Below are 27,862 nucleotides of genomic sequence, written 5' to 3'. Positions count from 1 at the left end.
TACAAAAATTGTGAAAATAAAGTCGTTTTAACTAAAAATGTTCTTCAGATCTCCAGTCAATAAGAAGTTCTGTGCCTATTGAACAGGTGTATGTCTTAAGGAGTCAATGAAAAGAATAAAATATGGTAAATCAGGCAGCAATTCCTTAAAAGGTATTTTCTTTGATCATGTATCATCTACAGAAAGAGCTACCTCGCTATCGCAGAAATTAAACACAATGAATTCAAACTGTTGAAGTTACTAGGAAAATAAAATTAATTTCACAACAGATATGAAAACAAAATACTTACATCCTTCAAGTACATCAACAACCTTAATACATTCTAATACATATCTACACACTGTTATATCATAATTAAAAAAACAAGAAAGAACTCTTCCTACACATGTAGAAAATGCATTGTCAGTCATTTTTAGAACCTCACTGTTTGAACCTAAGCTATATCACTGTATAATTTTAAAGAAATGCCAAAAACATCAAGGTTATAATGGTACAGAGCACGTGATAAAGATACTCACAAGAACCTTTGTCTTTCGTTAGCAGAAATAAAAAGTTTTAATGCTTCACAATTTTCAATATCAAAAACTTAATCTTCCAGCAGCAAGTCTCATATAATTGTTACTTTCATCAAGTGTAACAATGTAAGAAAATAAACATGTCTATCAAAAAAAGTAAAATAAAGTTGTCCTTGTGCTTAATTAATTAAGCACCATGCAATCAAGACATGTGGGGGAGTGGACATACAGGTCCCCAATTCTTGATTTCAGCACTAGATGAGGGTGGACGGTCACATTCACAGCCCGGCCACTTTACCCTCAGGGAATGAGCCCCTGTTGCCCATAGACACAAGGTTGGGTGCCCCCAGAGCCAGTCTGGACATTATGGATTTTACATTAATTGCAAATATCTCTACATATAATTCTGTCTTCTGTTTCTTGCTTCACATCTGAAGTTCACTAAAAATGACTGAGTGTAGTCACATTAACTGTTAAAATTTATAAGACTACACAGAAGTGTTTGAGAAATCATGGACTGTGGACTGGATGGCTGAGTTCAAATTCATGAGAGGATTACTGGATTTTCTCTCTTTGCCAACTTGTCCAGAACAGCTACAGGCCTTCTCCACCCCCTGTCTCGATTCCAGATAATGAAAGGGGCTGCTCTCCTCAGAAGCCAGTGCATGAAACTTATGATGTTAAGAACATACTCTCAAACACCTTCATGCCATGTTTAGGTGCAAACATGATATGGCACAGCAGGATATGTAAATACCCTTGTCTAAGGCAAGTTCATGTTGACAACCATGGAGCAAATTTGATAAACATTACTTATGTATGATCTACTACATCCAATCATTGTGGTGTAGTGGTTAGCATTCCTGAATCATATTTTCGAGGTCCCGTATTTGAATCTTAGTCTGAATGTGGCTCTTTTTACTGTGGTTCATTGTGGTTACATGCAATCCCTCCAGGCAAATGCTGAGATATTACCTTAACATAAGCCATGACCATTCCCTGGAGCATATGCTTTTGCCTTACCAATCCTATAAAAATTTTATATTCAGTAATTATCTTTGAAAGGTTGAACAAACAAACAAAAATACAAAATATCAGTAAATGTCTTCAATACTAAAAAATCTGAATAGACACCATATTTTGAAGCCCATTCCCAGTGACATGCAGAACTCTATGGTTTTGAGAAGCATGAAACACAGATTTTATGGTCCTCAGAAATATATTTTTGGAATCACAACTTCTACGAATAGAGAGTGTAAAGTCCATAATCAAGTTACAGTTCCCACATGAAGAGAATTTTATCCCATCCATCCACACCATTATCAGGAATCAAAGAAGTTTCTGGTCCCAAAACCTTAAAAATTTTAAAAGAATTTTGGTGCAAAAGATATTAGTCCATGATAATGGAGACACAAGAGTTTCAAATATCATAGTTGTATTCCATAGTAGCAGGCTGATCACCCAAGAAGACTTCCTTGTGAAGTGAAACACTTTAATATCTGTGCATAACAATTAAGAACATGTTGAATGGGACTTCAAAATGCAAAGTTATCGAGTGTCAGACTGCAGGACAACTGTGAACAGTAAATTGTGAAGGACGTTAAATGAAATGATCTTTGTCTATTCTAATTTATTATCCCTGTCTGCTGGGAAGGCTGAGGCAAACTATGAAAAAACTTGGTCAGAATAGCTGGTCTTTGAACTGATATTTGAACCTGGGATTGACCTCCCAAATATGGAGTAGCAATCATTACGTCAGGGCATCCAGTCCATTAAGATCAACAAACAGGGAGGCCAGTAGTGTCACCCTCCTTTGTATACAATCATGCTAGCCCATCATCATATGAAACATTAGGGAAGATGTTGATGACCCAGCAAGGACATATCTCTCTCCAATTTTCACATCTTGGGGAGGGGATACATGAATGCAGATTCCATTTACATATTATACCTCATCTGGCTGTCTATGGTTTATCCAAAAGAAGTCTCCTGTGCTTGGTATCACAATGGGATGCATATCTGAATAATGACAGCCATTTTGAGTAAATGAGTCATGCAGGTTTCTATTACACCCATCTTATAACTTTAACACTAACAACATTCTTAGCACTAATAAGAAAAACATGATAATATGCCATCAGTATTATTAAAATGTTAAAAAATAATAAAATTAAATGTCTGTAGCAAAAGCAGCTAAATTCAGATAAATCAATGAGCAGACCTTATCTCAAAATCTTTTCTTTCTAAGTTTGTCGTTTGATGAAGCTGTCATTATCAGTACTATACAGCATCAATGAAAGGATTATTAAAGCCATCAGAAACCAATGGACTTGGAAAAAACTTGTCCTAGTTCCACTTTGTCCATCATAAATCCCATTATGAACTGATCTGGCATTGAACCCAGGCCCATTCCCTTCAAAATGCAAAAATTTCAAAACATCAACAAGAGATGTTTTTGTTACATATGCAGACATTAAACTAACCTGACTAAGGAATTACTGTGTCTTTGACTGAGAAGAACAGGGAATGTTGGTATCCACCCACAAGATTGCTCAAGCGTCACAGTCCAAAAGACTATAATCTAATTTCCCATTGTCATGGAAACCTCCATTTATATTCACAAAATGAATGGCGAATATTTCAAAACATGTTGTCTTGTTCATAGAATGGAAAGGATCAAAACAGCAGAATTCATTTCACTTCTGCAACATAATAAAGGCTCTTGTTATTATTATCCAGAAATTATAAATATTAAAGCTTTATTTCTCAATTAAATTTTAACAAACTCACATATTTTTCACAGAAACTGCTCAGGTTTGTAGCAACTCGTATTTACATTATATAAATCAAGTGCAATAAATTAACACGATCCATTTCCAAGTGTGTCCTAAAAGACAACTTTTTTGTTATTAAGAAAAGTAGCCCTAACCCATTCCTGACAGATCTTCAACAACTCTGGTTTTTAATATAAGAATTTAAAAAATACAGGAAGATAAAATTATTCTTTCAGAATTATTTGAAGGATATCATGTATAGAAATCCTCAGCCAGCCACAGTATCGCCAACTTCAGATTTCATATATTTTTTATTTTTTGTCTGTATCCAATTTTGACAAATCCAGGATTTGGTTTTCTGTATCCATAGTTTCTGTGTACACACATAAAAAACACATGGCTTCCACACAAAGAAAACCACATTCACTGGGGACAGGCTTTAATGTCGCCTAAAAACCAGTTTTCTAGCTTCCAGATTACCACTGTACTGTGCCTTTTTGTGACAATTTTTTTAAATCTATGTGTAATTTATACATAAATTTTCATTATGTATGTGGTTTTCTAATGAAGGTACAGGCAACTTATATTTTGATGAATGATAACATCAGTTATGGCTCATTAAACCAACTGTCTTTTTGTCAACTGCATTCTTTTACAAGGACATTAACACTCACCACTGGTGAAGGACTGCTGTATTAGTATTCCTTGCTTCCAATTTAATTATAATATATTAATAATTTAGCAATATTTCATTACTGCAGTTGCATAAATTACAGTAACTGCAGTTTTTGTATATTTTTCAAAAAGTTACTGCAATTATTCCCCAAAACCCTGACAGTTTGGGTATAAAGATTATACATACTGTAGCTATGAACAAGTCTCATTTCAGTTATCTTTCTAAAATGTTGTTTACAGTCACTAATCATACACAATACATACATAGTAGTGTAACAGTGCAATTATGTTAATTACATAGAAGTCAAATTTATAAAAATAAAAACTAAATTATCCCTGGCCTCCTCTTTGTAATAATCAGAAACACTTTTATACAATGGCTTACAAGAAATTTCAGAAATTCATAGGGCCTTCATATATGAAATGGAATCTATATAGCCATGCATACAAACAATATATAACTTCCTGCCTCTTGATGCCACTGATGTCTTAAGACGAAAACTATTTATACCATATACATTTCTAGGAACTAAATAAAAAGCTTTGTATGTACCAAGGGACACAATATTCAAATTGTGAAAATAAATTAAAATTTACAAAATTACGAAATACAGCATACATAACAAAACAGCAACGATTTTGAAAAGGCTTTTCATTTTTTTTTTCACCATGTGACACATTTCTACAATCCATTCAGGCACCTAAATAACTGAATCTAATTACTGAACTTTGTTTTCCAAAATTACAAATCAACTGGTTTAAGGACAGTAACCAAAGAATTTAAAAATCAGTACAGGGATCTTAACACACTACAAACACTTGAAGAGTGTGGCCTTCTGGTCTGTACTGCTGTGTAGTTCAGAGACAGCTCAATGTTTCCTTCTGGACTACACAGCAGTACAGCCCAGAACACTGTACTTTCATAGTTACCACCGTGAGTACCTTAAAACTAAACACCTGACAGTGGCTCAAAGGAAATGTCTTACGGCCATAACTTTTATAATGGTACTGTCATGCTCTAAATAGAGACTAAGACTTTGCACAAATGACTCTTAAATATGGCACAGCTATTATTAACAAGTCTCCTCTGTTCTAGATTAATGTTTCTCAATTCATGAACCACAAAAGTATTACTGGTGGGCTGAAGAAATAAATAAGAAACACTAGATAAAGAGAAGAAAACTGCCAAAAACAAACATAATTGGCAAGATACACTACACCAATGAAAAAATGGGCAATTCAAAATTTTCATACTTATGGTTTTTAGTTAAAATGTTATTAAAATTAAGACTATGCTAGTATTTTTCAGTCTACAATTGAAACTTGAAAAAGGAAGAAGGTTGCCATCCAAATTAGATTCATGGGCCAGCCAAATTCTTTAAACTTAAATTAAGGTTTGAGAAACACTTCCCAAGGGCACCTACACACAGCACATATATGTAGTCTAAAAATTTTAAATAAAAATGTGCTTTACACAGACAGATTACTTATGACAAATACAAACATTACCTCAACGTTTTTTTCAACAGGAATCATACTGTCTCTCAAGACAATCCAATAAAACTTAAAAATACAATAAATGTAGTATATAGGATGCTGGAGGACTGGTTTAAAAAAAATTAATGTAACTTAATATAATGAAAAAATATTATATTAACTTCACTGCAAAAAATAATGTAGTTAGAGAAATGGGAGGCATAGGAACGGTTTTATTAAATACAAATCACATAAAATTTCTTGGCCTGACTATCCAAAATGATATAACTTGGGACAGACATAAAAATGAGATAAAGAAATTAAATACAGCTTGTTATATAAGAAATGTAAAACCAGTGGTGTCTGTAAAAACATTAAAAAGTGTTTATTATTCATACTTCAATTCTGTTATGACATATGGAGTAATGTTTTGGGGTAACTCAACATGTGTAGAAAGAGTTTTCAAGGTACAAAAGAGAGTTAGAAGAATAATAAAAGGATGTGGCTACAGAGAGTCATGCAGAGAACAGTTTAGGAATATGAATATATTTCCTTTAAGATCACAGTATATATACTCTCTGCTGATGTTTGTAGTAAAAAACAGAGAAATATTTGATACAAACAGGAATCACTATGAAATAAATACTAGACATAATATGGATATACATATGAGCCAGGTAAATTTGGTGAAATATGGTAATGGGGTAATTCACATGGCTGTAAGGATTTACAATGCACTACCTAATAAAATTAAAGTAACTTCTAATGATATAAATAAGTTTAAAAACAATTTAAAGGAATTTCTTTATTTAAATTCTTTTTATACACTGGAGGAATTTTTTAAGAGATAATGATTATGCAACTGTATAAATATATAAGATGTTGAGTAGTACAGTAAATGGATAATCATCATCAATGTACGATAACCATACTTATAATTGAATGTTTTTATATGTTGGATTTGTTGTATATGTTAAAGCTATATGACCAAAATATTATGTTACTTTTGACGGAAACTTTTATCTTAAATTTGTATTTTAAATGATAATTTTGAGTGTATTGTTCTAGAGAGTAATTGTATTATGATATAAACAAACACTGTCATATATTATAAGTCTTTTTGACAATTGCTTGATAGAATTAGCAAGATAAATTGACACAATTCTGTATCTAAGGCTTTAGCCTACTATAGATGTAATGGAATAAGGAAGAAATAATAATAATAATACTGAAGAAAATACACTGTCTCAGTATGGGATGAGATTCAATTTACAAAAAAAGATAAACCACAATTAAATACTGGGTAATTACCACTTGCAAAGAAATATGTCATTAGAAGCAAACGCATGTAGAAAACACATCAGCCAATGACCTTTTAAAGTAGCCATAAGAAACTTGTAATAAGAAAGCAGTCTATTGTTGTACACATATACAGGATATCCTTGTCATTAATGCATATATTTTAACATTGTCAGTGTTACAAATGAAAACATTTCAATGCATGAGAAAGCATAGCAATAGATATGGACAAATATATATATATGAATTATGTCACCGTCAACACAACAAATATTCAGTTCTATTTTTGTTCTTTATACTGCTACATGTTTCGGTCACATAAGACCATCATCAGGCAGTTGTACATATAGTCATTGAATACTGATATGGATCCTTATTGGTGCAACGCCCTGTGTTATGTACTGACATAAAACTCTTGCTCAAGTTGATTTTATAATAAAGTAGCAAATACATATTTAAGATAAAAGACAAATGTAAGGGTATATCATATATCATATTATAATGTGTTGAAATTATATAAAATATTATAAGTATATTAAGAAGTACATTAAAAATGATAAAAAATGTTAAAGGTTTTTTGATGATAGATTAAGAATTGTATGTCAACTTAAATATTTTAGGTTTCACTGCTACAGTGTAGAAAATTGGGAATCTACATCAAACCACCGCACAGTGTAGAACACACAGAACGTATACACGCCCAGACAAGGAACACATGCGCCATATTTTACAATCATATAAAGATATATATCATGTGAATAGCATACCAGCATCCACACACCACAACTCATACATCATAGAAACTAGTCGTGGGACTTCACAACCAGGCTTACTACGTAGAAAGCTTCTACAATAAGACCTACAAACAACATACATGCCCAATTTTCTATACTGTAGCTGTGAAACCTAAAATATTTAAGTTGGCATACAATTCTTAACCTATCATCGAAAAACCTTTCACATATTTTAACATTTTAATATACTTTTAATATTTTTATAGCATTTCAACACATTATAATTTGATATATGATATACCCTTACATTTGTCTTTTATCTTATTCATGTATTTGCTACTTTATTATAACATCAACTTGAGCAAGAGTCTTATGTCAGTACATAACACAGGGCGTTGCACCAATAAGGATCCATATCAGTATTCAATGACTATATGTACAACTGCCTGATGATGGTCTTATGTGACCGAAACATGTAGCAGTATAAAGACCAAAAATAAAACTGAATATTCATTGTGCTGCTGGTGACATAATTCCTATATATATATTGTGACATATTTGGGCTATGTAGGAAACCCCCTTCCCCGCCAGCAGTGACATAACAGCATCAGAGTGCTGCTGCTGCTATGGTAACAGGCCAATCAACACTCCGCCCCCCTCCCCCACGGTGATATAACAGCACTTCCCACTGTGATGTAACAGGGGACACCGCTGGTAACACGAGGCAACAAGGAATGGTATAAAAAGCCCGCTGAGGAATATGTGGAGAGTGTGAGATCAAGAGTGACACAGTGTGGATCATGAAGTCACTGAGTGCAGCAGAAGTTAGTTGCAGTCTAGCATTCGCCAGAGTGAATGGCAGTGACTCCAGCAGGAGAAGTAATTGTGATACTGCAGATGGCAGTACTTGTGAAATTGTAAATTGTGTAATTGTAAGAGCAAGTGGAATAAATTCACTAAGTTTCAAGATGGCATGAAGTTATTTGTTGCGTTACATACCCAACATGTGATAAATTGGTGTCAGAAGTGGTTTATGAACTTACACACGAAAAAGCCACGTGGAAAAGACATGGAGTCACAGCAGATGTTGGAACTTCTGCTGAAGGAAATCAGAGCTGGCCAAGAAAAAGCAGACACCAATCCAGCTAAGACAGAGGCCATAATGGAGGCTGGCCAAGAAAAACTGTGACAGGGAATGAAAGCCTGGCAAGAAGAAATCTGCTCAGTGCTGTTTGAAAGAACGAATACCAGAAAAGAGATGATGGCCTGCCAAGAGATGGAGGCACGTCTAGAAGAAAAAGAGCCGACCTCAGTGGGCATGAAACCTGAGGCAGCAGAACGAGTGGTACCCGTAGAAGATGCCACAGTGATGCCGGTCAGAGAACCAAAGAAGAAAAGGCGTAGGGACAGAAACCAGCGAAAAATGAAGAAACGGACCCAGGGCACAGCAGAGAAAACCTGCAGGAAGGTGTCCTGCCGTGCAACAGTGGCATGGCATAGGAGGAACATCTTCAAGGAAATTCTGACCCACGGAAATTGTGGACTGTAGAAAGAAGTAACCGCATCCAGGAGGAAGTTTACACGCTGTGCAGGACACAGTCATATGGAACGAAACAAAGACAATGTCACACCAAGCAGCTCGAAAGGAGGGACGTTCTGGAAGAGATGTTGGAATTATCCTGAATGCAACAATGGCATAATGGACAGATGTCTGAAACAGCAGCTACAAGGCAGTAGACAAATGAAGGACCCAACCATGAACGGCATTGAGGGGTGGAGCCAAGGAAAGCGAGCACATCAGGGAATTGGAGGAATATGCCAAAAGGACATATGTGAGATTTATATATATATCTGTAACGCACAACATGATGCAACCAATGAAGAGATATGGACAAGACTGTTATGTGAAAAGTACAGGATGCTTTAAGATCTTTTTTTTTTTTACAATTTATTTTTATCAAGTCCATAAAACTGACACAACTTGCAGAGAAAGTCTGTTTGCATGCATAACCTCCAAAGCAACTGATTCAAATAAACAAACACTTCATATGTACACTAAAATTTGTGAAGTTGAATTCACCTGTGGTTCAAATCAGTCCAGAACAGTCCTCAGTTTACATAAAGCTCAAATTGCATTTCTCATCAGTTTTCGCAAAATTACTGCACTGTAATTCTAGTTCTATGCAATGTGTTAACTTTTGCAAAAACAGACTTCTATATGCAACAAATAAACATCACGCCCAATGAGGCATAAAAATCATGAAAAATACAGATGAAAAATATATATAAGGAATTTATTTAAGATAAGCAGGAAAAATATTACGACTGAAACAAAGTTTGATGATCTTGCATTACTTGTATTAATCATTAAAGTGGTTGACAGTTGTGCTTGTGAGCTCTTTGTATGAAGATCAAGCATACATACGGCACATGTCTTGAAATCAATATCCTCAGAATTTACTTTGATATATGGAGGATACAGTCAGTGGACAATTTAGGACATTACAGCATAAGGAACACCATGAATTACACAAATAACTTAGTGTTAGTATTATGAAATCAGAGAGACATAATAGCTTCGATGAGTGATAAGAAATACATAAAATTCTGATGGGAAAACTGCTTGGTAGGCAGATTTTGGTGTTAGTATTGTTAAAAGTAACATCTTGCCATCTTCCACTTTTGGATTCCTTGGTAAATTTTATGGGACAATCAAAGTCACTATCATCATATAATAATTTACTTTACAGTAGTTTAAGTTATTGTGTTGTTTACTGAAAATGTTATAATGAGCAAATGTTTGTATGTTGTATGTCATTAAAGGTAAATGTAAATTTTGTAATGCCCAACAATTAATTAACAAAATTTAAATTTCTAATCTCATAGGCTTGACTGTTCATGTGCAAAAATAACTCTGCCTCTCAAAGTTAGGATATTTTAAGTGTACTTTGTGTTTATAATTGTGCATGTGATGAAGGAATATATCTTGACATTACGATAATACATTGTAACAACATGAGTCAGTAAACTGACGAGTTGTAATGAAGATCTGGCAGGTTATCTGTATCCAGAAACTGGATATCTGAGACATCTTGTTTTAACTCAGTCAGAAATAAATTATAAAGTAATTTGATTCTTTGCCCTTCACTGCACAATCTCCCAGACCTACTTCAAATGGGCTTCCATTGCTATACTCTCCTCTCAAGTTTCTGTGAACCTGATGAGGTGTTTGCCAAGACATTTGGCCATCAAGGTCTCCTGATCTTTCAAATCTCAATTATTATTTGGTGGGGATAGTTAAGAATTGGAGGAAGCCATCACTATCCATACTGTCTCCCAGTCTGGACTGCAACATATTTTTATGGATATACATATATGTATACAAGCCTAAGGAAACCATTCCCAACATATACTGTGAAAAAACAAGGTTAATGTAACTGTACTGTACGGAAAAGCTAATTGTTACTGGAATAAAAAGTTTTTAGACAACATTAATCAATGAGAATACCAACAAAAACTCTCACTTACATTACACTAAAAGTACATTATTTTAATTTAATTTCAGAAATTGGCTAGAATGGTCAGATGAGCCACCTGGTTTTAATTTACTAGAAATATAACATAAACGCTAGCAGTATGATAGTTCTTCAGAAGATAAGACTACTCCAAAAGTGAAACTGTTGATTTTTCATCAACTGCGTATTTTTAATCATATTACCTACAAAAAATGTTGCCATTTCTGAATTCACATAGTCACTCATATGGCTAATCAAAACTTGAGTGTGTATTATTTATGACCCCTGCTTGTTAATGCTAAACTTTATATAAAAATATGAAGTGAACAATTTTCCCTATGCTGACGTACACATGTTTATTTTGTGAAAATCTGCATCCTGTACCTTATGGGGTTGAATAACCACAGCCATTGAAGAGCCTCTAAACCTATTATTACTACTACAATTAATACTATTACTACTATCACTACTACTGACTGATTACTAAGTTATTTAATGACACTGATTCTGGAGAAAGTAATGACCTACTTCAATGCATCATACTATCCCAGTATTCTACCTGGGGAGACTGAGGAAAGCCACAGGGAAATGGTAATTCAGCTAAGATTTAAATAAATGCTCCATGAATACAAGCCTACATCCTTACCATTATATCAGTTTGCTGAGTACAACAACAATTACATTAATACTGGGTCCAAAGAGTTAATTTCCCAGCCATCAGTATGAAAGCAGTAAGTCTGTAACAATTCATGAGATGAGATACACATTTTTTGGCCTTGTAAACATATTAATTTATAATAATATAATAATTTATAATAAGCAAAAAACATACCATGGTAATAAGGTCATGAAATTACTTCGACTCTGGTACTACACTACCTAAAGCTAAAGGTACTTGCTGTTTAGTTCTACTGCTAATGTCAAAACATTGACTTGCAAATGTAATTTCCTTATTTCAATTTTAATATGTATCTTTGTTTTACAGGTACTAAGGACCAAGCAAGGTATGTACCTCAACAGGGACGCTGCTAACTTCAGCATGAATACAAGATCGTTTACCTGGATTTTTCTCAAGAATATCTTACAGGATACATTGAAAAACAGGATTTAATAATGTTCATTTCTCCCACTTTATGAATATGTAAAAAAAGCAGTCATAATATATACACAACAGGTTGGTTTGGTTCCTTCGTTTATACAACTCCTTCCAGTCATACTTCAAAGTATATCCAAAAGTTTATTTTTCATTTTCTTCAATCATTGTGCCACATGTCATTGAAAATTCAAACCATCTGCACCCGTCACATACAAACACAGTTTAAATTCTTTTATTTTGTGAAAGGATAAAGCCTGTTATTACTCTGCATAAAACGATTATCATTCCATCTACTTACATAAAATTACATTTGGATACGTAAATGAAACAGTGTTTTTGGCAATTTGCATGGTTATGAAATCAGATATATTTTGGGGGGGGGAACATAAATTATATAAGTACAAGTATTTGGAACCAAATACCCAAGAAAATACATGGACATAAGAGGAATGAGATTTAGTAAGGAAATTTAGGACATGTAATAAAAATTCTTAAAAGTACCCTGGTACTGTAAGGGAGAAGATACCCAGGGCTGACGTAACTCAGATGTTGGAGACTAGAAATGCATACAGAATTTTGGTTGGAGATATATTTTAGAAAATAACGCTCTAGAAAACCAAAAAGTAGACTGAGAAGTGATATAAAGGGCTTAGGATCATGCTGAATAATAGAATTCACCAACTGTATACATAACGAGTTTTACATAAGAGGTTTATTGGGAAAGATGCAGAAGGAAGCTGTTACACTATATTTTAAGGTACTGTCCAAGCATTTCAGTAGAAGAACTGAGGTATATCACGGGAAAATACATGTCAGAATAGCGGTTTTCTATACTGAGATTCAAATCTAGGCAGTGCTTGAGGTAGAATGAAAATAGAACCGGGATGCCATCCCGCCCCACCTCAAGCCCTGGGTATTGTACATTGCATTTACTGCCAAAGAAGTAACGGGATGCTTTTAAGCCATTTAGAAAAGAACGGGGATGCCATCCAGCCCCACCTCAAGCCCTGAATCTAGGACTTTTGAAACAAAAACCAGAGATTCCAATGACCATACTGCAACATTCAATTACATGATGATGTATGTCACTGTGTGTGTGATATGTGTCTGCATGCTTACCCATACATGGTGTAACTTCTCTCCGCAGTACACATACAGGAAAGATTCTCAGACAAATATCCTAGGCAAAATATTTGTACAAGTTCTCATTCAAAAACTAAGCCTAACAACAAGGTAAATTTCCATCTCCCACACATGATAGGCTGTTCATTCAACAAGATGTGTTGAGTTTGTCCTGAAAAATGATTTTCATTCCAAAGCTGCATAAATACACGGAGTGGGAAGCAAACACAACTTTTTTCTTTGAGAATTAAACCAAAATTATTCCATGCAAACTGTATCTTCTAGCCCACTCTCAACAATGTCCAGGTATATGTACTCACATGTGATAACCTGACACAACAAGCTCCCATTAATACTTCACCCAAAATAAAATTGTTAATACAATTATTTACATCTTCCAGGTAGGGTCAAGTGGGACACAACCACACCTCCACTTTTGTCACAACTTCATAACTGGTTAACCCTTTTATTGCACAGTGAGATCATACAGCAAATGAGAGACAGAGCCATACCAGATAGGACAAGAATGAACTGATTGTTTTGTACTTTTCCTTTGGCTGTATTTATATTTTTAACCGCCAGATGTTAGTGTGATGAAGTTTTTTTTAGAACAGTGTCATGTATTCAGGGCTTGAGTGACTAATAAGATGCTTTCAGATTTGATGATTGAATTTAATGGACCTTTGTACAACTGGTTATGACAGTTCACAAATCACTATCTGACACACTGTCATCATCTTCCGACTCAACACTCCACAGGAACTATTCTGACTTCCAACTGAACTGAAATGAACTGAACTGAACTACTCCATTGTACCCTTTTGCACTCTACAATTCTCATTCTGATTCATTCTGTTTTGTACCACTTATATAGCCTCAAGGAGTACCCACAGGAAAAACACTTGCCTAGCAATGGATGTATGAAACCCACATAGAAAACACTTCTTGCAACACTGGTTCTATTGTTGCATGCATGTATTGTGGCCATTGCCTAGAAATTGGTCTATTGTGGGCTCTGTATTTGTTGCAGGCTTGTTTACCCAGTCGTTCCCTAGCAATGGGTCTGCATGTCACAATTCTAGCACCTATACTTTATTATCTTGACCACAAATTAAGTCTCACACAAGTGTTAATTTTCTGCATGTGAATCCATGGTTAGAGACTGGTTGTAACCAAAAATGTAACATGGCAAGATAAGTGAATACAAACAGTTTTCAAGTATGGAAAAAAAAGCAACTGTGGTTCTACAGTGTACCGTCTCTGAAAATTGGCACAGCATTCTGCACAGAACCTCTGTGAATCCCTCAAAAAATTCCAGCTTTCTAGAAAACACAATTTGGAAATCAGTAGATAAGACTGTACCTGCTTTTTCAAATTCAACTTCTGAAAGGCAGTATGACATGTCAAACATTCCATGTCACTAGCATACCATCTAAAAATAGGTATTGAATACAATATGTACTCCATTATGTCTTTATTCCACTGCATGAATTGATACCCTTGTGACAAAAAATGCACTTCCAAGCTAACATTTTTGTAAGAAATTCTTTTTATAGTGTCATATGCATATAACTTCCCCATGGTAGGAACCAATTTTTATGGTACCTAGACTTACTCCACTGAGAAGTCAGACAATTTATATTTTCAGTTGCAAACTTTTAAAACAGACATATGCAACAAAGAAAGAAAAGTAAAGCTATCCCTGTAACAGGCCATGGAGGCCCACAAGGTTCTGAGACGTTGAGGGTCCCACATTATCTAGACAACCGGCTCAAATATGGCAGTAAGCTTGTCAGCCTTACATGAAAACAATAGTTGGTTAAAGAAATCTGTGGGTAAGTTTCTGAAGTAGTGCTTAAGAAACAGTACTGAAATGGGCATTGAGGACAATGGCTGTAATGATATTAACTGAACACTTCCATATATAATACAGTATAATTCCTGAAATAATTATTAATTTGAAAAATCCAGAAAATATTTAATTTAGCCACAAAAGATATGCTACTCTAGGATTTAAAAAAAAGATGATGAGTGACTGTTACTTGCACAGTAGCAAGGATCATCAAATTGCAGGATTTATACCAGCCAGCATCAATCACTGTTTGATGCTCATACTGTCCGCTATCTCTTATCACTTTATAATATGAAAATGAAAGTTCTGCAAGACTTTCACATTAGTGAGATTTTGCAGTGTTTTCAAAACTGACGACACAAACACCAAATTTTGCAGACAAGATAGAAGCTTACTTTCTAAGGTGTTTTCAAGGTGTTACAGTGGGAATCCAGCAACTAACTGCTTAAGCTATGGAATGACCTGAAACCTTAAATAGCTACTGACTACAGTGACACTGTGCAAGACATCAACTACAATGAAACAATATCTGATCTAAACACTTGTCAAATTACTCTATACCTAGGAAATGAAGGAAAAGTAATTGCTGTAAAAAGATATGCTTTCTCCTTTTATAAATATTTCTCTAGAACTCCTCTGTCTTCTACCGCAAAATGGGGAGGGGGTTAAATCTCCTCTACAGTGTACACTGTGTAATCCAAAAGGTTGTTGAGCATGACATTCCAATGTGTGCCATAGTAAATATAGTGTTTTAATGCATGTAGAAATTATTTCAATCTTATTAGCACAGTTCAAGATATTTTACTGAGATTCAATTTAGAAACTGTGTTTGAAGTTGACCAATTAGAAGTACCTTTTCGTTTAGCTATCACTGATATCTGAATTTGTATAATGTGTAACTGTATTTGATATTATATAACTATCATGCTTATTTTATATATTACTGTTTGCAAAAATAAACCTGAGATATCTCAGGATAATAATGAACTTAATTACACAGATATTTTCATAACATAATTAAACATTTTAAACATTTTACATGAAAATCCATATAAGTAATGTCATTTCTTTTTGGGTATATTCAGAAAGGAACCGAGAGAGTCTAGTCAGTATACTAACTGGGTTATGGGCTAGATGACTGGAGAATGGAGTTCAATTCCTGGCAGAGGCAAATACTTTTGTCTCTCCACAGGAACACAGTGGCTCTTAGGTCCACCACGCCTCCTATCCAACATGTACTGTAGGTAAAGTGGCCAGGGTGTGAAATTGATCACTCACATCCATCTAGTGCTAAAATTAAGGAAACAAAGAACTATTACCACTCCCCCATGTGTCTTCATAGCATGGAGCTCAACTAACTACAAGGGCAACTTTACTCCATTCAAAAAGCAAAACAAGAAACTGATTTTTGACCAATTTTCAGTTTAAAAAGACAGTCAGAAAATCCATTATTTCAAGCAAGAAGTGTAGAACAGTAGGTCTATGCATGATGTTTCCATGTCCCAATAGTGCCATGCTGTGTTTTTTTTTTATTATTCTAATTGCAGTCAGGTGTCAAGATAAAGTGGAATATCACACAATTTTGCAACCTTGCAGCTGTGACTCTCTCAGCATCACAAACCATTTGTCATGTATTATAGCCGTTTGTGTTATTTAGTGAATCAGATGACAATGATGAGGAGGATATCATTACTAAAATTAGAAGGGGATTCATTCAGTATTAACTCCAGAACCCATAAAAAAAAAGCTATCCTTGTACCAGACCGTGAAGGCCCATTTGGTTGTGAGATGTTGAGGGTCCCACACTATCCAGACAATCGGCTCAAAGATGGCGGTAAGGTTGTCAGCCCGATGTGCCGGCCACGCTTTACCCCACAGGAAAATTATTTAATTAATTCCTGGTACTAATTTCTGTTAAAGGCTGAGTAAACCCCAGGGTCTAGTGCGGCTGGAAGGATTAGGTCAACTGAAAAAATCCAATGACCTCATCGGGTCTTGAACCCACGACCTTCCGGCTTGTAGCATAGCCCCTCAACCAACTATACTACTGCGTGCTCCCACTCCAGAACCCATATTAATCCACAATTACTTGGAACTGACAGATGACCGAATTCAGTTATATATGACTTTAATAGTTATAGTCTCTCAGAATGTCATCACTTACTCATTCTTAATCTCAGACCCAATGGGTAGAACACAGATGGAAGGTGGCAAATCATTGGCACTAGTCCTGTGTTTGGCACAAACTGAGATCATGACTGGCATAATTCAGTACAAAGTTTGTCTCTATTAACATCTGGAGATACTTGATTAATCAGTAACACCCAGTACGCCAAGGCATAATGTTTTATGTAAGATATATATTTGCTGTTATTTATGTATCTACCCATAACACCAATTATTTCTTGTGTGAAATTCTAGAATCAGATTTAAGAAACCACCTCACAACTGAAATGAATGTCATTTGTGTCACTCTCAAAATAATCACATACAAGGCAATAATCAAAGGATGTCCAGAAAAACATAAATCTTATGAAGTCTACCAGGATGGTACTGGAGCCAAAGACAGCTGGTCTCACTTACAACTGATAAGCAAATCTGGTGCCAGGCAGTAAAATAGATCCATCATCCTTGACCTAGAAGTCTTGCACAGGCCATCTTCCTGTGCTTGCAATTCTTATGCACATACCAACGTTTTTGGTATTCAATTTGTGCCAAGACCATTCTAATCAGTTTCTTAATCATTATCCGGTGAGCTCATAAATAACATCTAAACACTGTTCATTTTCAAGTATTTATATCTGACAGAAAAGACACAATATTCTGACTGGTATGTGAATATTGAAAAGAAATTACTGCACTTGAAATTAGTGTAAAAAGTTCATGAATATGAAGTTCAAGGATTATTTTAAACTTGGATTTTCAGACATCAGTATGTTCCTGTGAAATATTAAGTTTAAAAATTAATCAATGCCTCTCATCCCTGTTACCACCATCAAAAACAATGACCCCCAGTTCTGTATTTCAAAATCAAAATATACCAGCATACATTAAAGTTCTGCTACTTTAAAAAATGCAAATATTTTTTTTCCCATTCTTTACTTTATGGAACAATAGTGTACACACCAGCAATAACTGCAGGAACAAAATGTATTCATCTTTTCATTATCTACCTATGTACGTATGTACACTATCGTCTGTTCACTAACTAATGTGTTAAAAAAAACCTTTTCAACACATAAGAGCTTTACTGAAAACTTTATGCAAAAACAAAGATTCTTGACAGATCTAAAATATGTCAATAACAATAAAGTTCAAACTAGACAGTTTGTACCGAACTGTTTTAATTTAAAAGAAAAAATTATTTGCAGTTCCACAGCAAAGACATTTCCAACAACTAAACATAACTCCTCCCAGTGAGGAACAGAATAAATAAAAAACTACTGCATTTGATTCTTGTTCTTGAAAGTTGATATTCTAAACAGTTTTCAGGCACTGTTACACCTACCAATAAGTTTAGTTAATTCAACAACATTCTATAACATCCATCATCTACTGCAATTATGGAAATTATTTACAACTAAAAGTTAAAAACTATTGTAACTTTTTAAGGTTCTTGCATTAATAATACAGTTTCACAGAAAAGTATGTAAACATCTGTAGTCTCACTAAAGTAAAGTACTTTTGTTACCACTGTGGGAACTGCCCACATTCAAGCAAACATTACAGTGACAGCTCAGGCATCATTGCTTAGCAACTGCGAGTAAACAGCCATTGATAGGCTAAGCGTACAACAATACGGACAGTGACGTGTTTTCTATGTGGTCCCACGCAATGTTATATAAGAGGAAGATATAGTGATACTGAGAAGATTAAGAAGAGAGGTGTGGGTGTTACAAGTAGTAGTATTGTTGGTACTGTAATATCAGTCTTCAATTCTTCAAACCAAATTTCATCTGTGTGTACTGTGCAACTATAATAAATAATGCATATAGCTGCGCAGTACACACAGACAAACTTCGGTTTGAAGAACTGAAGACTAAGAGTATATAGTAGGCTTTGCCTAGCAATGACTGTTTACTCGCTGTTGCTAAGCAATGATACCTGAGCTGTCACTGTAATGTTTGCTAGAATGTGGACAGTTCCCACACCATGTTTTAAAACCTGCTGTTTAAATACAATGTCTACAATGCCAGCACTTAAGCAGTTACTTTGTCATTCCTACCAATTTACAAACAAAATTAACATTAAAAAATAATGTAATATTTCTTATACAGGTCAAAACAAATATTTGCACTGTGATCCTAAGATTATTTTATAGTTTTAAAAATCACGAACTGTTGTTAATTGAAATCGATATTTAGTTAAAAAAAAAAAAAGACTGCCACGACTGACTGAAGTCCCAAAATGCTGTTGTTACTCATTTTAAATCCTCCGCACTGAAACATATAGTTGCAGCAGCAAAGTTGTGACAGGCTCCTACCCTCCAAAGTCTTTAGTCAGCTTGAAATTAAACTTATTTTAAATACTCTTAGCACATGGGAAGCTCACAAGTTTTGCTTTTTCAAAAAACTCCATTTTTTGCTTACATTCAGACATGGATATAGTGCCCCTTTCAGAGCATACTCTGATAATTGTCTCTCAAAACAATTTTAAACATTACAATTAATACCATGTCTTAGTATTTTGACCAGTGCTGCATGTTAAAATTTTCAGCATAACCCAAAAGCATGATGACCTTCTCTTCTGTGGATTAGGATGCATCCAAGCTCTGTTCTCTGTCTCAATGTTTTTCAAATGATAGGTCAAAAAAAAGAGCCTAATACAGGCTTAAATGCAAAAGACAAGAAGACAACTGCCCAACCAAATGATTTCTGTTTGAAGATACAGGATAATATCCCGACCGATATAGTAATGTGTATGTTGCTCTGTAGTAGGGAACAAATTACAAGAAAAATATACCATTCTGAAAAACCTTGCAAACAAAAACAGCAGATTTCTTCAAAGTTCGATCGGCAAAAAGACTGCAAAACGTTGTTCTTGCTTACTTAGATAGCTCAGACAAAATAATTTCTTTCACATTAGTTTAACTGAAGTTAATTTAGAATTACACCAGTATTACAACAGCACTTTGCTACTTTCAGGTAACTACAACAAAGTTAAACCTTAAATATAGCAGCTAAGACAGTTTTGATAATCTGAAACTGGAAAAAGGTTGGCTTCATTCTTCTGTTCAAGACTTTAAACCTTTTAGGAGAAACATACATAGGCTATGTAAGAGAAAGTAGTTTACATTAAACTCACTCTTCCCTTGCTCTATTCTAATTGGGGTCTTCTATATAAATAATCTTGCAACAATTATGACAAATAAGGAACTAGTTCCTAATGCCACTTAGCACTGCAATGATAATTACATTTAAGCCTCTTAAATAATTAAATATTCAGCGTTACTCTTCTATGTGAATTACAATGGACAAATGTATACTTTTATTTTGGAATGGTACTTATTCAAAGCACAGAACAGAGATTAGACTCAGTTACACTCCCTCAGAAATACTTTTCGAATTTGATTTCAAACACCATGATTAATGTTTTTGTTCCTCTAAATTAAATACATAAATTATGAACTATATGCAAATACCTAACTCTGTGTTCTTTACGTACTGGTATTTGTTCTATTGTCATACAAACATTCAAAAGATGAGGTGTGGACAGAAGTAAACACTGACACACAAATACATATGATATAAAAATATGACTCCTCAGGTGACCTATAAAATCAAACAAAATTCACACTGATTCAGTACAAGAATGCTTGAAAGACTGCCAGTCCTTCTCGTCATATGGACTGAAGCTGACAAGTTCAAGAGTTTGGGCCACTTTTCAGTGTTTACTGCTACCAACAGTGTTACATTTGATTGTACTGACTGATCTTTCTTTGTGATCTCCAAGTTTTAAATAGTCCATTTTTTCATGTTTATATAATCAGGGCCTATGTTTTTCATAGCGAAACAGCTATGTGACTAAACTCAAGTTACTTTGTACTATATTATACCTTAACAATTATCTACACCACTGACCTTGACATAAGCCGGTCCCATTCTACAGTGGGAGAAGGGCTTAGAAATAACTTCCCCAGTGGTCAAGCCATTCATTTCATTCCAGTTGGTCAATGTGCACCCAGCACAATGGCCAGAACTAAGGGTTCTGATATATGGGCTGGTTCAACTGCAGCCCAGCAAAGTTGGTTGCATGTATACTTGTGTCTTGCCTATGGCATCAGGTTCCTGCAGTCTATTCACTCACCTGACTGATCAGGGAGAGAACGTTCAAATAGACATAGGGCTCGGTGGACAAATTCATACTGCTCTGCTGTTTGGATCATTCCTCCTCTGAAAGAGAAACACACTTATTTAATACATAATTTAAAGAACTGGTGGAGAGACAAGGACTAGGTAAAGGGATGAAGTGAGATGGATACAAAGAGGATACAGACAGAGGAAGAGTGCTTATGGAAAGACAGGGAAGAATGGATGGCTTAGTTTCACGAGAAACTCTCCCTGCCAAAATAACAGTTACAATTATCCTACAGTAACTGAAGTTGAATGCACTGATGTTCAGCACTAGTGAGCACTGAAATCAATTTTTGTAGACTTTTAGAAGTGTCACCTATGGTACCCAGCAATGGCAATTAATGGGAAAATATTTTGTACACTACTGACACAAAAAAAAAAGAACAAAAGAAATGTCCAACAACCTGCTTCACAGTATGAGTCTTTTGTAATGAGTTATTCTTGGGTGACAAGATGCAAACATGAAACTATTTCAATTATTAGTCCCTGAGAAAACTTCAAAGATGATTATGCACAGCACATCTTAGTTACGTGCCTTAAAATATATTTCATGTTCTACAATCATAGGGAAAACATAAATGGTCATATGAATATATGGTTCAAACTGCTTCATTACAGATATGGCAATGGGAGACAGAAGGAAAGAAAAGCAGACAAATAATGCATCATGTATTATCCACAAACAACAGCAACAACAATGGAAGCATGGCAGACAGAAGATTTTGCACATACTTATTCCCTTTGAACTGTATTTCTCTTACATGAACTGCAAAGTTTATTTTGAGGACAATATCCCCTAGCACAAAATTATGTTATATTGTAACCCACTGAATTACCATATCAGTTTCATCACTCTGACGGTATTTCAGGCAACCTCCTCATGGCAGCTTGTGGTTTCTGACCTTGAGACATATTTCTGTCTGCCACAACTGTCATAGCATGATAGCACAGACTGTGGCATTAGCAGGCTCAAAGCTTAAAACAGACTGAAAACATATAAATATACACGCCCCACATGCACACACGCACGTTCATCTGCGCACATGAGCACACATGCACAAACATGCGCGCAAATGCACACACTGGAGTTTGACATCTTAGCTCCAGACTACAAATCCCATCAGCCAATGGTTCCCATACTTCTTACCTAGCACAGCTACTGAAATATAAAAAAATACTGTATGCACTATACACTGTTTTACATCAATAATCATGGGCAAAAATAGGAAGGACTGCTGATGGAATGGCTCTTTTATGGATTTTAAAAGTACATACATTAAGAATTTCATCAGTTGGCAGTTTAGTTTTGGAGCATTTCCATAGTTTTTATGCACACAACCTAGTTTGGGAACCACTTCCCTAAGCTACACTGCTTTGTATAACATATTATAAATATTTTACCTGTCATATCTCATTTGACAGACGATCCCAAGTATGTCTACTTTGTTTTCTTCTAGAAGCTGCAACATACCAACTGATACAGCAATGAAGCAGCCAGTCCTGCCAATGCCAGCACTGCAGTGCACCACCACAGGGCCTCCACAGCTCATTCTGTTCACTGAAATTCCTTCAGTCACCAGCACACTAGAAAAACATAATACACTACCACTATCACAAGGTATTCCAGCTTGTCTCACAGCACCTTCCTGCTAAAATGTGCTCTTCCTGGACAATATGCCAGATTGATGGGTGAAAGCTTTTGGATACATATACTGTAACACAATCATAGAGTCAATTAGCCTCTATTGTAATGGCATCTACATCAGAGGGGATGACAGGCAGCACTACTATTTTTGGCCAGAAGAAATGTAACTTGGTGGGTGAACATATGTGTATCACAAATTTGTTTTTGAACAACTTTTGAAAAATGACAAACTTCCTTTGTCATTTTTACAAGTTGGATCAGAATTCCAGATGCATACAGACCATACAGCCAGTTTCTTGTACATAATGGAAATTACATTTTTATTTGAATATATTGTACATGAATTTCTTCTTAAATACCATCTACCACCATCTGAAACCTAGAACCCTTACCTACGTGTATTTGTGCGAACAGCTTCCACTTCGCGGGCCATTGCTACAAGTGACCGAGCACTGGGTGGAGTCTTATGATCTGGCCATGTGTCATACCAAAAATGCATCAGATCATGTTTTTCATTGCCTCTCTGTAACATAAGAATTACGGCAGTACATTGTCCTCCAGTGTCATTAAAAATGATAGGATGGAAGAAATATACTGTAGAAACCACACAACTCCACTGGTTATTCATGAATAACAAATATTCAACAGGGGAAACTAAACTTACAAGCAACTGATCCTAAACGTCTTTAATTCCATCCTCTGCCCCAAATTTGATGGTCGTGTCACCAGTCTTGTCTGTGAAAATGTGGTACAACATGTGAAGGTGCCGTTTTCACTAAGGTAGGAATGATTTTAAGAGAATGATTCATTCCTAAGAAAAATAAACAAGCCTCAACAGGACACTTGTCAAAATAAAGGTGAGTGCATGCATGCCTGGGCATACTTGAACCAAATTAGTGAGTGAAGAAATATTTTTTTCAGTACAAAATGAAATCAAGACAAGGACTTGGAAACTCTTTAAGACCTGAGACAAGCACAGCAAATTTTCTCTACTAGAACAATTTTCTTTTTACTGTAATCACAACATACAACTGTAGCCAGTTTTCACCATGTAATAAAGTGTATTATTTATCTCCTTTGATATAAAATTCTTTTTCTCTGGAAAAATTTTCATAAATCAGTGCATTTAAAAAAAGCAACTCTACAGCCATGTCATGTTTTACCATGGACAGAAAGAGGTGGTTCTTTTGACAAATGTCAGGAATGCCATTAAGGAAGTGGTGGTGCAAAGTAATCTAAAAACAACAGTATCTTCCAGTTTTCTGAAACAATCAAGCCCTCCCTTCAAACGTGTGAATTCAGTGTTTAGTTTTAGGTAATTTCTTCAGCCTTCTGACTGAACATTGGACCCTGAATTGATATGTATAATGTCTGTTTCTGCTTAATCCACTTCAGTTTTCTCACATTTAGAAGCTCTTAACATTTTTCCTGCCTGGCTGGTTTATTAAACATTGCTGACATATATTCTTCTTATGCGCCATAATGTTATTTAGTGTCAGGCAACACAGGTATAAATAGTTATTCCTTTTTTTTTAATTGCTTCATTTTTGGTCCGTTACACTATCAATCACAAAGTCAATAGAAAGTCCGTCGAGTGTAACAATGTTTTTTGGGTCACTTCTTTATCACATTTGCCTCAAATGTGATAAAGAAGTGACCTAAAAACACTGTTACACTCGACGGACTTTCTATTGACTTTGTAGTTATTCCTTTTTTAACGATCTCCAGATTCTCAGAAACTGATAACACTTGATGTTTTATGTTTATTTTTGTTGTCATGCATAGAATTATGTGTAATACATTAGTCACTTTACTTTCATGAAGCTTCACAAAATTCAATACACATGTTCATTGTACATAACCTTGCATACAAAGATCCATGCTACCATCTAGACAGATGGAAGTCACAAAGTCACCACTTTCACCCAACTTCTACCACTCACCTAGTGCTACTAAGCGCTGCAGCATATATCATTGTGAGAATTTACTTTGTTTCTTACTTCTTTCTATATATACTAATGACATGATGCCTGAAAACCGGAACATTTCAGTGCTAGGCGACGCCTCAGTAAACATATTCCTGCAGAAGTGAACATGCATAACAATTGAGGAGGGTGCTGCACTCGTGGTTATTCAACGGGGCAGTAATCACATCACTGCAGCAGTAAATCAACATGCAACAACAGAAGAAATGGTGTTTCCTGTGGAGGCGATCCTGAGGCTATATAACAAAGATCTTAGGCTACTACTATTAGAATTGAGTCAAGTTCCCGAGTTGGCAGTTGGCAGAATAATGGCAGAAAGGAATTAAGCTGTGCAAAGAAGGCTTAATATTGTGCTGTGGTTACAATGAGATTGTTATGAATTTTTTACCAGGAAATGAATAGTAAAGACTGTAATAGACTGAGGACACTAGTGTGCATAGCAGTGAACTGTAAAGTGATAGTGATAGCACTGTAATCGTCTGTAGTTCTGAGTGAATGTATAAGGTGTTAATAAATCCAAACATCCAATACAAAACACATCCAATAGTCATGCATATCCCCTACATTTGACAGTATGTAATCTAACAAAACTTTATTAAATAGGCAAAATGTTTGACATATTGCTTTAATATTGCTTTTTTAAGCAAGTTATGTGGGAAACTTCTTAAACTGGATATAAATACATTATTCTCATGGTATTATTTTGGGACTTTTTAGAATTAAAACAAGAATCTGAGCAGAATCCTCTTAAGCACGGTCCATGTGTATAATAGAAACAGTGAATATGTGTGTGACAAATATTATACACACCGTAAAGCTAGACAATTCCTGTATCTATTTAAGCATGACAAAATTGAAGCAATTTTCTTTTTTAATTCACTTAGTGGGGGGTGGAGTCCAACTGGGTCCACTCGGCACGGCAGCCACTGATTGGCCTATCGTAGCCTACCCTGAGTGATTATGATGATGGAGAATTTGGTGGAATGAAGATTTGTAGGGGAAAACGAAGTACTCCAAGAAAATCCACCCCAGCGCCACTTTGTCCACCACAAATCTCACGTGACCAGACCCAGGATCAAACCCGGGCCACCACAGTGGGAAGCCAGGGACTAACCACTTGAGCTATGGTGAGGCAAAATTGAAGCAATAAACCAACACTCACCTGAACCAGCAGTTCCCGTATTATATAGCCATCTCTGTGTGTAACACTCCTGACTGTAATGGTAATATCCCCATAGCTTGTTGTAGCTTCACATGTTCCTGGCTCACCATGTGGAAAGTAGGCTTCACATTTAGGTCGACCCTTCTCCCACAGCTTTGTAATCATCACAATAGCAGGAGGGTGTTCAGCCCAAACCATTGTCCAAAAATCAGACACAGTATGTGGGAGAGGTCCTTGAGTTGCAATGTAGGCTCTCTCTTCTCCATCATAACCCTGAAATATTTTTTCTGAATTTTATCAAACAAATGTACCCTTTTCTCCTTGATCCTAATATGTCATATGTGAATGCTCTAAGTATATATTAACCATTTGAGTATTCACTACATCTTAGGCGTTTACCTGATGACCACCAAGATGTGAAAATATGACATAATTACACTCTGATAATAGTCTTCAGTGTCAATAAAACCAATGAAAGCGCCAGAATAAACAAGTTCCCTGTTCTTCTACAATGATTTTGGTATGCGCTATATCACAGACTGATCATTAGCTTCAACAGAAATCCCACAGACATAACACATGGGGACTACTTGTAGCATCACAAGATTCATCCAAATCTGTCAACATAGAAATGGTGGTAACGATATTTCATCAGGGAAAATTAAAACCTTAAACAAGACTGACAAAATATACAGGATCAAAAAATTCTTATTCATAAATTTACTCACTCTATTTAGCATTTGATAACTACACGGTGCAATCCAAAAGTTCCCGAAATTTGAATTTTGGCGTGAATGGTTATGAGTACATCGAATACCGCTAGGTGTCTCCCCACATGCCCTTCTTGAATCAGTGTGGCAAGTGGCGTTGAGTTGAGTGGTTGGGTTTATTATTGGTGAACGTATTTCCATTGTTGTTTCCGTGAGTTTGTGGTTTTGCGATAGCTGACCTGAGAGAGCAGGGTGTCTGTATAAAGTTTTGTTTTAAACTTGGGAAAACTGCTGCAGAAACTGGCTGCCTGTCACTTCTCACACCTTTGAACCCACCCCCTTGCCTGAAAATTTTCTTCTGCACATTCAAGGTTACTCTTGGCCTTGTTCGAAGTTATGTAACACTTGCTATATCAGTCTTCTCCCACACCTAATTCAGCACATCATATTAAAATTATACATCTCTTCTGGGCAAGATATATAAGACAGAATATAAGAAGGCACTTATATTGATTGATCTGTAAGTTACTTAATGGCTATGTCCCAATTGTAGTAGATGCAGAGCAAGTGAGAAACCATCTCAAACCATCACAATACCATGAACTTGAGTGGAACTAGAAACTGTTAAAAGTTGAATTATTCGTCTGAAATATCCCTATACTTTGTCAATACTTACAAAAATATATTTACAAAGTATTCACACATTCATGTGATGTTGGAATGGTACTGCTCAATTTGCATCAAAATTTTATTTGTTACACACATTTTCATGAGAAAGTTCGGTAACAAATTCAAGCAAGATCCTTCCATCCAAAACAGCATCATTACATGTGTACAGACAGACAAACTGGTCAAAGCTAATAGGCATCATAAATTGTGCCAGTTTCATTTATCTTTCACGCTTTATTACCCTTATCTTGCATTCTGAGATTCATGCATTACTTCTCC

General features: G+C 35.4%; 1 protein-coding gene across 4 annotated transcripts in view; it reads right to left on the bottom strand.

Annotated features, from left to right (window-relative positions):
* LOC111873086 (tyrosine-protein phosphatase non-receptor type 7) overlaps positions 1 to 27,862 on the bottom strand; it is an 84,417-nt gene that overhangs the window by 7,810 nt on the left and 48,745 nt on the right. For all 4 annotated transcript variants that reach the window (XM_023867494.2, XM_023867493.2, XM_023867495.2 and 1 more), the window contains 4 exons: positions 26,205 to 26,477; positions 23,450 to 23,580; positions 22,814 to 22,996; positions 21,366 to 21,451 (listed from right to left, as the gene is read on the bottom strand). In XM_023867494.2, the coding sequence (XP_023723262.1) occupies positions 21,366 to 21,451; positions 22,814 to 22,996; positions 23,450 to 23,580; positions 26,205 to 26,477 (673 nt within the window). The remainder of the gene's footprint in view (positions 1 to 21,365; positions 21,452 to 22,813; positions 22,997 to 23,449; positions 23,581 to 26,204; positions 26,478 to 27,862) is intronic.

The sequence above is a fragment of the Cryptotermes secundus genome, unplaced genomic scaffold, assembly GCF_002891405.2.
Source record: "Cryptotermes secundus unplaced genomic scaffold, Csec_1.0 scaffold120, whole genome shotgun sequence".
NCBI lineage: Eukaryota > Metazoa > Arthropoda > Insecta > Blattodea > Kalotermitidae > Cryptotermes > Cryptotermes secundus.
Note: the sequence above shows the minus strand (reverse complement) of the source record. Positions and strands in the feature narration are given on the sequence as shown.